This window comes from Elephas maximus, chromosome 16 (assembly GCF_024166365.1).
Source record: "Elephas maximus indicus isolate mEleMax1 chromosome 16, mEleMax1 primary haplotype, whole genome shotgun sequence".
In the NCBI taxonomy this organism is placed as follows: Eukaryota; Metazoa; Chordata; class Mammalia; order Proboscidea; family Elephantidae; genus Elephas; species Elephas maximus.
In genome coordinates, this window is record NC_064834.1 from 64,619,487 (window position 1) to 64,634,565 (window position 15,079).

Genomic DNA, 15,079 nt, shown 5'->3' on the forward strand with positions numbered 1-15,079 from the left:
TTTCAAAAAGTGCAATTTGATTCCTTTCGTGCTTACTCAGTAACAAGCTAAAATGTAGCCAGCCTTAGTCCTTGCAACCATGCTTCAATGAATACATGAGAACGCTGTATTCTTGGAAAATCCATCGCATTGCTATACTCAGAACCAAAAAACCCAACGCCTTCGAGTTGATTCCGACTCATAGTGACCCTATAGGACAGAGTAGAACTCTTATTTTAAAAAAGTTCTTGGGATCTGTTTTCCTAACTAGGTCAAGTCAAACCCTGTGCAATTGTTTGTCCACTGCTTGCTGGCTGGGAAAGCTGTCTTTCAAAAACAGGGTAAAGATAAACCACAGCCTAACTTCTGATTAAATGGCCATAGACTGTGTTACAGGCTTGAGGGGTCAAACAGAACTTATCATCAGAATGGGCAGTCTACCAAGAAGTCATTTTGTCACATACCTGGCCATACCGGTCTACATATTCCTTTGAAAACATGCCCTCAGCTCCAGCAGCAGGACCGGCCATTCCCTTCATTTCTTTTTGATATTGTTGATGGTACCTCACCTATTAGAAGGGAAAGGACAAGCCCAGTGAATTTAGCCTCCTAAAAACACGAATGTATGACGGAATGTTCTGTGCCAGGTCTTTTTCTGTGTGGTTCCAGGGAGTGTGTCTTAGACACACAAGTGCCAGATCATTGTCATGGCAAAACTGATGGAAAATTATGAAGATAAGTTACTTCCTGGCTCCAGGATACATGCAAATATAGACAGGAAGATGGGCTGCCCAGGCCCAGGTAACTTCTTGCTTCCTCCCCTAACATCATAAGAGTGCAGTGGACACTTACATCACTTGCCAGCTCATTGGCCTTTTTGGCTATCTGATAGGCAGGTGTGATCATAGCAGGAAAACTGCCTTTCCCTCTCTGCCGTTCATACTCCTCTGAATATCTCACCTGGAAAATGCAAAAAAAAAAAAAAAAAAACAAAGTTAATCACATGTCACAAACCCACTGCTTACCAGACGGTCTGCTAAGGCTACCACAACACCCTGCACACCTGTGACCCCTTCTACAGCTTGTAATTGGCTGTTCTTTTACCTGATTCCCCAGTAAACTCTACGATTGCTAAGGATGGGACCATGTTGCCTTCTTTACTTTTTTATTCCCAATACTTAGTGCAGTGCCCAGCACAAGGAGGCACTTAATGTAAAATTTAACACCCTAGTATGGGCCGGACAGCAGGGCTAGGCAGAGTCATAAGGCTCCTGCCCTCAAAGAGCTGCCAGTCAGCTTTGAGAGAAAAAAAAAGAGGTTTTTCAACACTATATCTGGGCCAAGACAAGAAAAACCCACTTATTAAGCTAAACCTAGGCTTATGCTTAAACCCCTCACTCAAAACACAACTAAGTTCATGGTCTTATTATGCTATGAAGCATTTGGGCTACAGAAAGGCAAGCTGTGAAAAGTCTTTAGAAATTACAGTCTCTAGTTTGCAAGAGCAAGGAGGGATTTCTTTCAGATTAATCAGATACATCCAGTTTGGTATTAATACAATCTAAATTTTTTCTCTAAAGAAGAGTTTTTGTGGCATGACGTTATGGAAGATAGTGGAGTAGGAAGCTCTATAAATTGGTCCCTCCACCAAAACAGCTACTGAGCTGGCAAGAATTGTCTGAAGAACTGTTTTGAACACCTGCAGGGTCCCAGAGAGTGCCTGATGAAGAAAGAGGCTGGCAAATTTCAGTATTTTGCATAGTAACTACCATCCCCCAGCCACCAGCCCCACACGTAGGAATTATGGGAATGCTGGCCCACAATCCTGTTGTGGCTTGCTTGTGCCAAGGTGGGCAACAGGGACTTGTCCTCCAAAAACTGGAATTGTGTATTTTGATGACTGCTTTTGATTGGCGAGGGGCCAGCATAGAGGTTGAACATTGTTTCAATACTCATGGACAGAAGCAGCTACTCCAGTAGTGGTGGTCAAGGGGGTTTTAAGAAAACTTAAAAGTGAATTCTGAGAGTGCTGAGAGAAAAAGCCTGTCAAACAGGAATTCTATATCCAGCAAAACTACACTTCAAAAAGTGAAGGAGAAATTAAGACATTCTCAGGTAAACAAAAGGTAAAGGAATTTGTTACTAGTAGGCCTGCCTTGTAAAAAATGCTAAAAGAAGTCTTTCAGGCTAAAATGAAAGGGCACTAGATGGTAATTCAAAGCCATATAAAGAAATAAAGATCATAGGTAAAGATAAAAAAAAAAATTTTTTTAGGTAAAGATAAATACAAGTAAATAGAAAAGCTAATATTGTTGTATTTTTGGTGTATAATTACTCTTTTTGTTTCCTAGACAATTTAAAAGGCAAACGCAGAAAACAATAATTATGAATCTACGATAATGGACACACAATGTATAAAGATGTAATTTGTGACAATAACAAGGAGGGAAAGAGTTTGATAGAAACAGAGTTAATGTATCTACTAAAGCTAACCAAAAAAAAAAAAAAACTTGTTGCCATCAAGTCAATGCTGACTCACAGCCACGCTGTAGGACAGAGTAGAACTGACCTACAGAGTTTCCAAGGAGCACCTGGTGGATTAGAACTGCTGGCCTTTTGGTTAGCAGCAGAGCTCTTAACCACTGCACCACAGGGCTCCTACTGAAGCTAAATTGGCACAATTAAAGCTACACTGTTATAAATTTAAGATATAATCTTCATGGTAACTACTAAGGAAACAACTAAAAAATATACAGAAAAATTAAAAAATTAAGCCAATGGTGCATTAGAAAAAGAATCAATCAAACACAAATGAAGGCAGTAATGGAAGAGTTGAGGAACACGCAAAGATATAAGACATGTAGAAAACAAATAGCAAAATGGCAGAAGTAAGTCTTTCCTTAAGAGTAATCACTTTAAATGTAAATGGATTAAACTCACCAGTTAAAAGACAGAGATTGGCAAGATGGATTTAAAAAAAATATATCCAATTCTATGCTGCTTATAAGAGGTTCGTTTTAGATCCAAAGATGCAAATAGTTTAGAAGTAAAATAATAGAAAAAGATATTCCAAGAAAATAGTAACCAAAAAAGAGCTGGGGCAGCTATCCTAATATCAGATAAAACAGACTTTACGTCAAAAAACTGTTACAATAGACAACAAAGAACATTTTACAGTGATAAAAGCGTCAATTATAAACATATACACAACTAGGCAAGAAAAAGAAATTAAGAGCACCCAAATTGGAAAAGAAAACATAATGAGAATGGGGAGTGATTACTTAGTGGGTACAGGGTGTTTTTATGGAGTGATGAAAGAGTTTTTATGGGGTGATGAAAAAAAAAGGAAGCATCTGCACAGTAGTAGAATGCCTTCTGCATTCTTCTTTTCTGTACCTCCAGGTAAAGAAAGAATAAAGAATCTTAAATAAAAACCACTGAGTCTTGGTTTCTATCATTTCTTACGTCACTCTGAAGCTGTGTCCCCGCCTTGGCCCGTAGCAGCTCAGGGGTATCTGCCACCGTGGCGAACCTGGAGATGCGCTCATCATGCCCTCTCTTGTATTCCACCTGGTGAAGAGACAGCACAAAGTCAAGGTTGCACCCACCTCACAGCCTCTGTGAGGACCTCTCCTTTCAGCCCTCTTGAATGGGAAGGCACCACCATCAGGTCATATTCAACACCTGTGGCAAGCCTTCCATGGCTTGCTTTATGGATTGCCCTCAAAATATATTGATCCTAATGTGTTAGGCCCATGAAACTGCCGGACACTGCTAAACATTAACAAATATTAACTCACTTAATTTCCGTAACAATTGTATGAAGCAGGACTATTATACAAATGAGAAGCTGAAGAACAGAGAGGTTAAGTAACTTGACCAATGTCATACAGCTAGTAAGTGGTAGAGTCAGGATTTAAAACCTAGCTCTCTGGCTCCAGAATTTGAGGTCATAACTACCAAGCTACGCTACTCTTTCATGTAGGTCTGCCACTCAGTTAATAAAAATCAGTGTCCTTAATGCTGAAACAACCTCAAGTAATCATTGCTCTAGTCTTTGGGGGAGCTACATGGTCTTCTCTCTACATTACAGATGTGGCCCAAGCAAGGTATAAAGGATAATTGATGGGAAGAGGATAAGAACAGTACCTATTGCCCAAAAGCAAATCTACTGGTTTGTTTTTTTTCTGTTTATTAATGTCAAAAAAAAAAAAACCCAGCTGACGGTGAATCAGCACTGAGACACTCACTTGGCTGGCCAGCTGGTTGGCTTTCTTGGCCCTTTGATAAGCAGGAGTGATCATGGCTGGAAAGCTCCCCTTGCCCCTCTGCTGCTCATAGTCTTCTGTATATTCCTGCTGGTCAGAACCAATGTCAGAATGAGAACTAATAAGATATGGGCTGAGACCTAATAAAACTGTAATAACAAGACTTATCAGAACCAATGAAACTGGATTTCTATGGTACTTGGAAAATATTTCAACCGCCTGGAATAAATTTGAAAATGTTATTCAACTGGCAATTTGAATACCACCATCAACACCGCCTATGTCACATTACCAAGCCAAAGGAATTTCTCCTCCAATGCTAACAGCAAATTATGTGGAACCTGGCACAATCTAAGGGGTGTGTTTGGACTCAAAGGTTTGTATGATAACACAGTAATTGATATGCAAGAGGCTTTTCTGTAACCCTCTAGGGCGTTGAGGGAAAAATGTCTGCCAAATTGTCTGCCTTACTTGCTGAATATCTCAGTGTTTGTTTTCCGAATAAGATACCTCACTTTAATATTTGTGTTTCTACTGTTTGCTTCACATGTTCTAAAGGAAAAGTCACTCAAGAGTAACAATCTTTTTCAAAGTAGATGCTTCAAAGGTCAGTGCAGTGGGTGTGCAGAGAGCATGAGAGGGGTACTGTGTGCAAATTGTTAAGGATTTCCGAAATCCAGGCTAAAATTACCTTTCCTGCATGAAAACCTGCAATCAAACCCGTTCCCATCGAGTCGATCATGACTCCTAGTGACCTTACAGGACAGAGTAGAATTTCCCCACGGGGTTTCCAAGGAGTGGCTGGTGGATTCGAACTGCCAACCTTTTGGTTAGCAGCTGAGCTCTTAACTACTGCACCACTAGGGCTCCAAAATGTACAGGGGTCTCCAAAATAAAAGAACATTCAAAACTAATGTTAAACTAATTGCTAAAGTAATTTCCGGAGTCCTTACCTCACCAAGAGACTTCCGTGCCTCAACAATCCTTACAATTTCAGGGTCTGGCAGAGCTCCAGGGCACCAAGTATTCACTTCCCCATATCCAGTCCAATAAGGTCTCTATAAACGAAGCACACAAACTCATACAAACACACATCCTACACATTTGGTTGGTAAGATCCTCGTACCTAACCCATGCTCCCAGCAATGCTTATATACATTGTTCACATAAAATAGAAATTCTCTAAAAACTGTAAAACTCCTATTAGTATATGGAGGGTCTCAGCTAATCAGATGTTCAGTTATCCAGACTAGAAGATAACCTAATATTCTGAATAACTGAACTTTCTGAGATTCACTTATATCAAAGACCTCCAAATGTAACTTAACATTTCTTTCTTCATCATTGAACAGCGACTGGGAGAGAAGGCCAGGACAGGATATCTAAGACTAATCAGTATTATTCAAACAAGCTTCAGGAACTTATGTGCTTAACATTGGGTTAAACAGACATTATTGGGAAAAGAAAAACAAAAACTGAAAGACAAAGTTCTTCTTTTAGGATACTTATCCTCTACCTGGGGAGACAAAACTGACATGTGAAACAATTAGCAATTAGAAGCATTTGTGTGCTTAAATGTACTGTACTGATATAACGGGAGGCTCTAAAAAGCAATCTGTATGAGATGGGCCCTGTTATTAGCAGGAAGACTGAATTCGAGCTGGGCCTCTAGGTCTGAGTCAGTTACCAGAGGCAAAGGGACAAAAGGCATCTACTCTAGAAGGTCAGCTTCTTACAGGCAGGAATTTTCATCTGTTTTGTTCACTAATATAATGTATCCCAGAAGCCTGGCGCACTGCCTGACACAGTAGATTAAAAAAACATTTGCCGAATAAATTCTATGGGTGAGAATGCCATGAACAAAAGCATGAAGGCAGTGACTGGCTCCTCATAAAAGACTGTGAGAAGCTGCTTTGATGGGAATTGAGGGGAACAATTGGGGACAACGGTGGCGTTGGAGGTGGGCAAGTTGGACAGGTTGGAGAGACCCAGCCTTTGGAGATGTGGAAGACAGACAACTAACACATGGAAACATACTCAGCCACACTAGTAATCAGGGTAATTTAAGTTACAACAATAAGATACAAATTGTCAAAACATTTATTTGGCAAAACCAAGTATGATGAAATAGGTATTCTCATACTCTGCCTGTGTGGAAGTATAAAACACTCAGCTTTTTTGGAGAAAAATTTGACAGTGGTCATTACAATTTAAAAGGTACACACCCTTTGACCTAACAACCTCGTTTCTCATTAGCTAGAGAAACACAAGGGGTCACCTTAAGTCAGAATCAACTCCACGACTTTTAGAGGGATCATAGCAAGGATGTTCAGTGCAATCTTGTAATAGGAAAAATAACTGGAAACAACACTACCCATCAATAGGACAGCATGGTACACTTCATGATCGTTTAAAAAGATGCCAACATGGGAATATCTCCAAGATATCTGTTGAGCGAAAACTGCAAGGTTCAAAACAACGAATCTTGTTTCTTTTCTTTAAATTATATATTTCAATATAAATATATATAATTTTCAATAAAAAATAATTTTATTGTTAGGTGCTGTTGAGTTGTTTCCAACACCGTGATCCTGTGTACAACAGAATAAAACACTGCCCAGTCCTGCGCCATACTCCCAATTGTTGCTATGTGAGCCCATTATTTCAGCCACTGCATCAATCCACCTCGTTGAGGGTCTTCCTCTTTTTTGCTGACCCTCTACTTTATCAAGCGTAACAAAATAATAATAATAAGAATAGCTGATGTTTATTGTGCCTACCACTGTTCTAAGAACTTTACACACAGCTCCTCTTTTAATCTTCACAATAGCTCTGTGAATTAGGAACTGTTTGAAATTCACTTTACTCATGAGAAAACTGAGGCAAAAAATGATTAAGTAACTTGTTCAAGGTCTCTCAATAAGTGGTAGTTGGCCACTTTGGACTGATGTCCAAATGTCAGTTACAAATATAAATATGAATATATATATATATTTGTAAATGAACAACAAAGTCCGGAAGGATATCCATAAGATTGATAGCAGTGGGTACCTCTATAGAGGGAGCTGGGCTGGAAAATGTGTACGAGTTTTGTACTGTTTGGATTTTTTACAATAAGAAAAATTCAAGTATTGTGTATATAATTAAAAATAAACAGCTGAGGAATTTTGAAATGATGAGGTTGTCAAACAGAGGGTGACCCTAGATTCTCAGGCGGTGGGAAGAGCAAGACAGAGATGCCCAGGAAGCTGTGTCTGACCACTATGAACAGGACACAGTAGAGAGAGGCAAATCTGGAAGCGGGAAAGCCACTTCGGACCCCTCAAGAAGGACCAGGCAGGAGAATATGTAGCTCGGAATTGGGATAGTGAAAATGGAAAGGAAGGGGTGGAATTGAGTAGAATGTCAGGGAAAGAAAGGAAGCCTTGGTCTCAAGCCTGGGTGACCGTTACCAGAAACCAAAATACAGTGATTGGGAGGGAGACGTCAATGAACTTGGACTGGAGGAGATAGAGCGAAGCTGATCTCAGGCATGTTGATAGGTCTTCTGCAGACAGCTAGAATTACAAACTGAATAAAAGAAAGCCTAACTGATTTTTTTCTAGAAGTAATAGTGATAATGCGTTTCACTTGTATTTCCATTCTCTTTGCCCAAAATCACTTATAATTCTTCTCTCACCTCGTTCACCAGTGGCTGCCTGTTAGGTGCAGCTGCTCCATCCTTGGATTTCATGTCCCAGTGAAAAAATGATTTAAAGCGTTCACCATCTTGCTCAGCCATCTGCACAATGAAGATGCCATGAGAGAAGAGAAAGAAAATCAATAATACAGAGATAAACCTTGGAATTTTTCTTAGCCTTAAACTCAAAGCATCTTAACTGCACTACAGTGCAAACTGTGCTGTCAACCTCACTGTGGCTTCATCTGTACCCCGTGGCAGCATGTATACAGCACCTGCTGTGTGCAAAGCTCTATTCAGCAGGGCGGTTAAAAACACTTTGATAGTGTCTCCGTGAGCTTATCACACTACACAAAGTATTATAGTAGCTTCAGAAAACACTCCAGACACTAGAACAGTAATTCTTAACTTTAGTTGAGTAAGAATACCCAGGGAGCGTGTTAAAAATGCTGTCCCCCAAATTCACGGACGTATTCTCCTGTGCTATTGTTTTATCTTTAACATCTTGATCTACATATAATACACCTCCAATTAATCATTGTATATGGCGTGAGGTACAGATCAAGGTTCATTTTTTCCATAAGAATATCCTATCACCCTAGTACCATTTACTGAAAGATCATTCATGCTACTTTAAGGTCAAGTCGTGTCTTTGTCATAATTCAAGGGGCCATATATGTGCAGCTCTGTGTTGGGACCTTGTATTCTGTTTCGTTGGTCTATTTGTCTGTCACTATGTGCCACTATGACACTGTGTTCATTGCTATTGCTTTTAGAGTAAGTCTTGAAGTCTGGTAGCCTAAGTCTTCTAGTTTTGTTTTTCTACAAGATTTCTTGGCTATTTTAGAAACTTTGTATTTGCATATCAGTTTTAGAATCGGCTTGTCAAAAACACCAAGACTCTGATTGGGATTGCATTGAATGTATAGACCAATTTGGGGAGAAATGACATCTCAACAATATCTTCTTGACCTTGGGATAGGCAAAGGTTTCTTAAAAAGAACACGAAAAAGACTAACCATAAAAGAAAAAAAAATTCTAGATCCCAGACCCAGAGATCATAATTTATAAGGACTGAGATGGGGCCTAGAAATTTGCAGTTTTAACAAGCTGACAAGGTGACTCTTATTTCATTGTGTTAGAATTTATTATAATTTAAACCCTTGATTTTCCAGATGACAAAACAAGGTCAAAGAAAAGAAGGAAATTTGTTAAAATCACATATCAGGTTACCAGAGCCAGGTTTAAAATCTAGGGATTCTAGTTCCCTATTGAGGGCACTGTCTGATATTGACTTTCTGGTCTTGCTTCTGGTTAATGTCTTTCATATATACATAAAACAAATATATAAATTGAGAGATCTTTGCATGCTTTCTTCCTTGTACTTTGAGAAACTTCATGAACATTACACAGATTTAAGGCAGAGTTTCTCAGCAGAGCACCATGGACATTTTGAGCCAGTTATTTCTTTGTTGTGGGGACTGTCCTGTGCCTTGCAAGATGTTCAGCAGCATCCCTGGCCACTTCCCACTAGATGCCGGTAGCAACCCCATACCCTGAGTTGTGACAATCACATATATATCCAGATATTGCCAAACGTCCCGTGGGGATAAAATTGTTCACTATTGGGAACTACTGACTGAAAGAAACACATGGCCAAAATATTTTCTGCCTCCTCCCACAGTACAAATCTACCACTCCGAGTTCCCAGAGACTTTTCATGAGACTCTTGATTACCCCGGGGAATTAGGAAGGGGGGAAAGCTATAAATGTTCTCAGCAGGGTAAGGGAGCATTAAGGCTAGAGTTCATTCTCTGAATAGAAGAAAACCTAGATGTTGTATTCTTCTGAAAACTCAGTTCACACCTACAAAACAGGAAATTCTGTCGTAGTAAAAATTCATATATTTTTAAAGAGTGACATTTAGCAAACAGAAAAATATAAATCTGCTTCAAATGCCAGCTCAAAATCTTGACTTCTCTCCTTCATCATCATCACTGAAGTATCACTTTCTTTCCCTTTTTTATTTTAGCACATGCATAATGAATGTGTTTTCTATTCAGGTGGCAAGTCTCCCAGGGACAGAAGGGGGTAAGAAAGTAATCCACCACACTCCCTAGGGTGGTTACAAGATCTGACGCTTAGAAAGGACATGGTTGTCCATTTGAATTCTTTTCTGGTGGGAAAAGAGGAGAAAGTGATCTCAGCAGGCAGCTATTTGGTACACACACGTATGCAGGCACGCACATACACACACCATATACACATACGCACACATACAAACACACCACACACACACATATGCGTGTATAGACATATACACACTATATACACATACACACTTACATATACCACATACACATGTGCACATACCACATACACACACACAAGTATACACACACGTATGCATATATAATCACACACATACACACCACATACCTCACATACACACACATGCACATATACATATACATACATATACACACTTACACACAGCACATACACACATGCACACACCACATACATACACGCATGCACACTGCACATACACACACTTATACAAATATACACACACATGAATAAAACCATACATGTATACATGATACATATAGGTAAATTCATATACACACATGTATACACCACAAACATGTACACATACAAATACACAGGAGTACACACAGATGCATATGCCCACATGTGCATATATTCATATACACACCACATGCATGTACATTTGGATATGCACACACACATATATGTACAAATATACCACACAATACATTCATGCATACACACACACATACATATACTTCCCATGTGCACACACATACATATACACACATATGTACATATATGCAAACAAACGCATATACATAGGCCTCCTGGGAAGCTCACATCATCGTCTGTGGCTGGAAATAGAAGCAGTGACAATCCCAGCCTCACTCCAGTCTGGGCCTGTCATACACAGTTAAAAGAAGGTGAGCCCACTACTACCACAAAGCAGATAAATACCATGTGACCTGTCACATACCTGTAAGGTGGAGTCAGGCCAGCTGAGGCCCAGAGTGGGTGGGGAAATACAGACATATGGACCTTTTTGTAGAGAGTGTAGCCCACGCAAACAGCACTCTGATGTATAAGAACATTTCCTTGTGTTTAATCTGTCCAACTCTGGCTACGCAGCTGTAGAAACATCTGGATATTTGAGAATATAGATAACTGCTTTTTTTCCTTCTGGAGAGTTTACCACGCTTTAGGAATTTATGGAAGTGGGCCAGTGAAGCAGTTTAGGGTATGGCTTCTAAAGTCAAGTAGGCCTGGATTGGTGCCCACTCCACCAGCTGGGTGAACCTGGGTGAGTTACTTAACCTCTCTGAGCCTCAGCTTCCCCAGCTGATAATAAACCGATAATATTACAGAGGGTATTGTGAAGAACAAATGAGATAACATAGATTAAAAAAAACCTTAGTGGTGTGCCTGACACTCTGCTAAAGAGCTAAATCCAGGATTTATTGTAATCTCAGGTAGCTGCTCTCAGACACCAACAGATGACAACAAAGGCCTATAAGAATTGGCCTTCTCAGCAACCTAGGACTGCTTCTGAATTCTTAATGTTGGTGAATTCTCGAAAATCAGTGAGCTATGAGCAATTCTCTGAGCCTCAGTGTCCTCACTAATAAAATGGGGATAATTATAGTATCTACTTCATTGGGTTGGAATGCGGATTAAATGAATTAAACACTTTTTTTTTATGTAAATGATACGGCACTGGGTTTTTTGGGTTATGGTAAATGCTATATAAATTTGTTTTAAAAAAAATTAGTAAACTAACAATGACTGCAAAGCAGTTAGCAAAATAAGGTATCTCAGCAGTATGTGCAGAGAGCCACAGGTAGGACACGAGCTTGACCAAGGACACATTTTGTTCAGGAAGGGGCTGGACTGGGCAGGCCGGAGAGGCCCCATGAGGTCGGGTAACATTCGGGACCAGGGCTTGGGCGAGGTGATTATTAGAGAGCTTTCTGCCTCATGTGCAATTTTCTAATTTTAGAAAGTTGCTAAAGCTGCTTCCCACCGGGCAGCTTCTCGTGGGCCACGGGGAGGGAAGTCAAACGCCAGTGATTCATCATTTTAATAGATGCAAGCGTTCAGTCAATTGCTGGCTATTTGACAAAACTCTTCTGTTGGATTTTCAAACAAAGTTAGGTTTATCAAGGTGGCCTACTCTTCTCCCTCTCCATCCCTCCCACCCCTAAATGAAACATTACTTTCAAATAGAAGAAATCTTCCACTTGCCTTTACTCGAAGGGGAAAGGGAAGCTACAAACAACCTTAAGCAATGCTGAACTTAATACTGAACTTAAGCAATACTGAACTCAGAGATTTCAGAGCCTGGAATTTGCAGCGTTTAATTTTCCTTACCAAACTATCACACTGGAAAGAAAGGAAAGGCCCTTGTGATATTTCCTAACTTCCTGTTACAGTGTAAACAGGGTCTATTGCATAAATTGTCACTGGTGTCCAGAGCTGGCCAGGCACAGAGATTAGCCTGGATACAAGGGCTCTAAATATTTACACTACATTATCCTGTGTATCGGCCCCTACATTGTGGGAGGAAAAACAGCAATACTTGTTATTTAAATGCACTTTGCATGTGTATATGGAAAAAATTGGACATATTTGGGCAGAGACCCTGCAAAAATATAGCAGGTGCCCGAGCAGGGGCATTTTCCATAAAGGTTATTTTGAACAGCACTATTAAGTAACTTACCCCATTGATGGCCTCTGGAGCCTTCTTCATATTTAGATTTAAGGGAGTGTGATAGACACTTGTGAAAGTGTTGTTCTTGGGGTTATGGCTAGAAAAAAAAGTATATATATATATGAATCAAAATATAAATGTACTTTATCTAAGACGATTGATTGTGAGATTATTTTTAAAGGCACAGTTTTCAATGAATAAATATAAAACTTAATAATTGAGTCCATGATCTCCTAGGCAACGAGTTTTAAAGGGGAAAACCAGCAAATGAAAGAATTTCCACATATACAAATTACAGACCAAATTTAACTGAAAATGATCATCATTTAAAAACTTTCTTAAAAAAAAAGAGGATTCTGAAATTATCTAAAAGAAAAAATATTTGAAATTTGATATACATATCCGTGACACATACATCATTCTGCCCAATAGTAATAACTTGACATACAAAACGATCGTTGGCTAGATTTGAACTTTCACTTTACAGAAATTGGAAATTTCCAGTCCTTTCTGTCTATGGCATAAAACGCCACCTAGGTCTCTTCAAGGAATATATGTAAGTGAAAACTTCTGGGAAGACATTTCTTGGATTTAACAGTGGAGTTTACGATTTGAACCTAGTTCACTACTTGTTATAAAACAACCAAACCTTAAGAGGTGTCGGGGAGAGGTGTCCAACACTTACGCATGACAATATGGCTTTTTCTGGTGACTCACGAAGTTATTAACCGATAGCATCATCTTGCAGACTTCACAGTGAAAACATGCTTTATGCCATATCTAGAAATCACATAGAAAAGATTTAGCAAAATTACCCTTCCTTTCAGACTCAGGATTGTTACGTATTTCAGGGTAAGAAATTGTGCTTCAGAGACAAAATGGCAATTTAAATACTGGCTAAAGAATGTTAAATAAGTAGATACCTTTTTTTTTTGAAGATGACATAGAGAAGACATAGAAATGGATAGAATTCAAGAAAGGTAAGGAAAAGACATCTTTTCCTCGTGGTTCAAAAAACACAGCATGTCCATAAGTGAGAAGGTAAATTTCCAGAGGTCAAGAAGTGTGCACTGACCTGATCTATACAGCTGATCTTCTCAGCGGGATAAACCCCATATCCACACCTAGAGCAAGCTTGCACATTCATCTTGAAGTCAGAAGAGAGAAGACAAAGACAGGCAACAGTCAAGAAATCCAAGAAGAACCCCCAGGCTAGTTGATGAAGTCTCCAAAATGCCAACCACTGTTAAATCCCTGTGGCCACCTTGATCGCTCAGAATCCAACTTCCACTTTCCTTTGCTGACCTTCTGGTTTGAAGTTAGCAGTTGGATGGTTTTTAAAGCTGTCACTTACTCAAGGCACTATTTTGGCAACTGGCTCAGTACGCATGCGCCCAGGAAGTAAGGTGGAGGTATTTCTAGCTGACACGTTTCCCTAAATAGAAATGTGAACTCACAACAGCATCGTGTTTATGTGGATGACCAAATCCTGGTGATGACCAGGCAGCATGCAGTAGTTTAACACTAGCTACGATCATAATCCAAGAAAAGGATCTAAAGGAAGACGTTACACCCTCATCCAAGGATCAAATTAGAAAAAGGCGCTCTGTGAGTCCTATGACTAAGAAAAAGAACAGCTCCCCAAAATACAGGAAATAAAGTCGGATTGATCCACTCCATCAGAAGGGTAAATACCATATTTGAATCTTAGCTTTATCTATTAAAAACGTTTACCACAGTGAGACTGAAATTTTTATTTTTCAAGATACTAATTTATGTTGGCTTTTGCTAGAATGGGAGAATCAGAACAAATGAGAGCACTCTGATTTGGTCTCTGTGTTTTGTCCTAGGCCATTTTCCAAGAAGCCTTGCCTCAAAGGCTTGAAGCAGAGGTTACCTGAAGACAAAACCTCTCTTCTTGCCTTTGGTTTCTCCTTCAACGTCACCTTGTTGTTGCTGTTGGTTGCCGCTGAATTAATTCCAACTCATAGTGACCCCATATGTTACAGAGAAGAATTGCTCCATAGGGTTTTCTTGGCTGTAATTTTAACAGAAGCAGATCTCCAGGCCTTTTCTTCCATGGTACCACTGAGCAGGTTCAAACTGCCAAACTTTAGGTTAGCAGTTGAGAGCAAACAGTTTGTACCCAATACGAAATGATACCTCACCTATCTCCGCCCCTCACTCATCACCCACCTATTACCCACACCCTGTTTCATGTTCTTCATAGCAGTTATCACTACCTGATATACTAAATATGAAGGCATCTATTTTCTTTTAAATATCTGTCTCCCTCATCAAAATGGAAGCTCCAACACAGGGTCAACCATAGTGTCTACAAGGGCCAGGTGTGAAGTAATAGTGTTATGTACTAAGCACCAAACAGGAAAC

At 39.6% G+C, this 15,079-nt stretch overlaps 1 protein-coding gene across 1 annotated transcript in view; it reads right to left on the reverse strand.

The window, feature by feature from the left end:
- Positions 1-13,983, reverse strand: part of NRAP (nebulin related anchoring protein) — a 77,959-nt gene extending 63,976 nt beyond the window's left edge. Inside the window, exons 1-9 of the mRNA XM_049854667.1 lie at positions 13,764-13,983; positions 13,374-13,468; positions 12,698-12,785; positions 7,927-8,028; positions 5,201-5,305; positions 4,230-4,334; positions 3,445-3,549; positions 832-939; positions 444-548 (exon numbers count right to left, since the gene is read on the reverse strand). Coding sequence (XP_049710624.1) covers positions 444-548; positions 832-939; positions 3,445-3,549; positions 4,230-4,334; positions 5,201-5,305; positions 7,927-8,028; positions 12,698-12,785; positions 13,374-13,468; positions 13,764-13,835 — 885 coding nt within the window. The 5' untranslated portion in view covers positions 13,836-13,983. The remainder of the gene's footprint in view (positions 1-443; positions 549-831; positions 940-3,444; positions 3,550-4,229; positions 4,335-5,200; positions 5,306-7,926; positions 8,029-12,697; positions 12,786-13,373; positions 13,469-13,763) is intronic.
- Between the last annotated feature and the right edge of the window lie 1,096 nt (positions 13,984-15,079).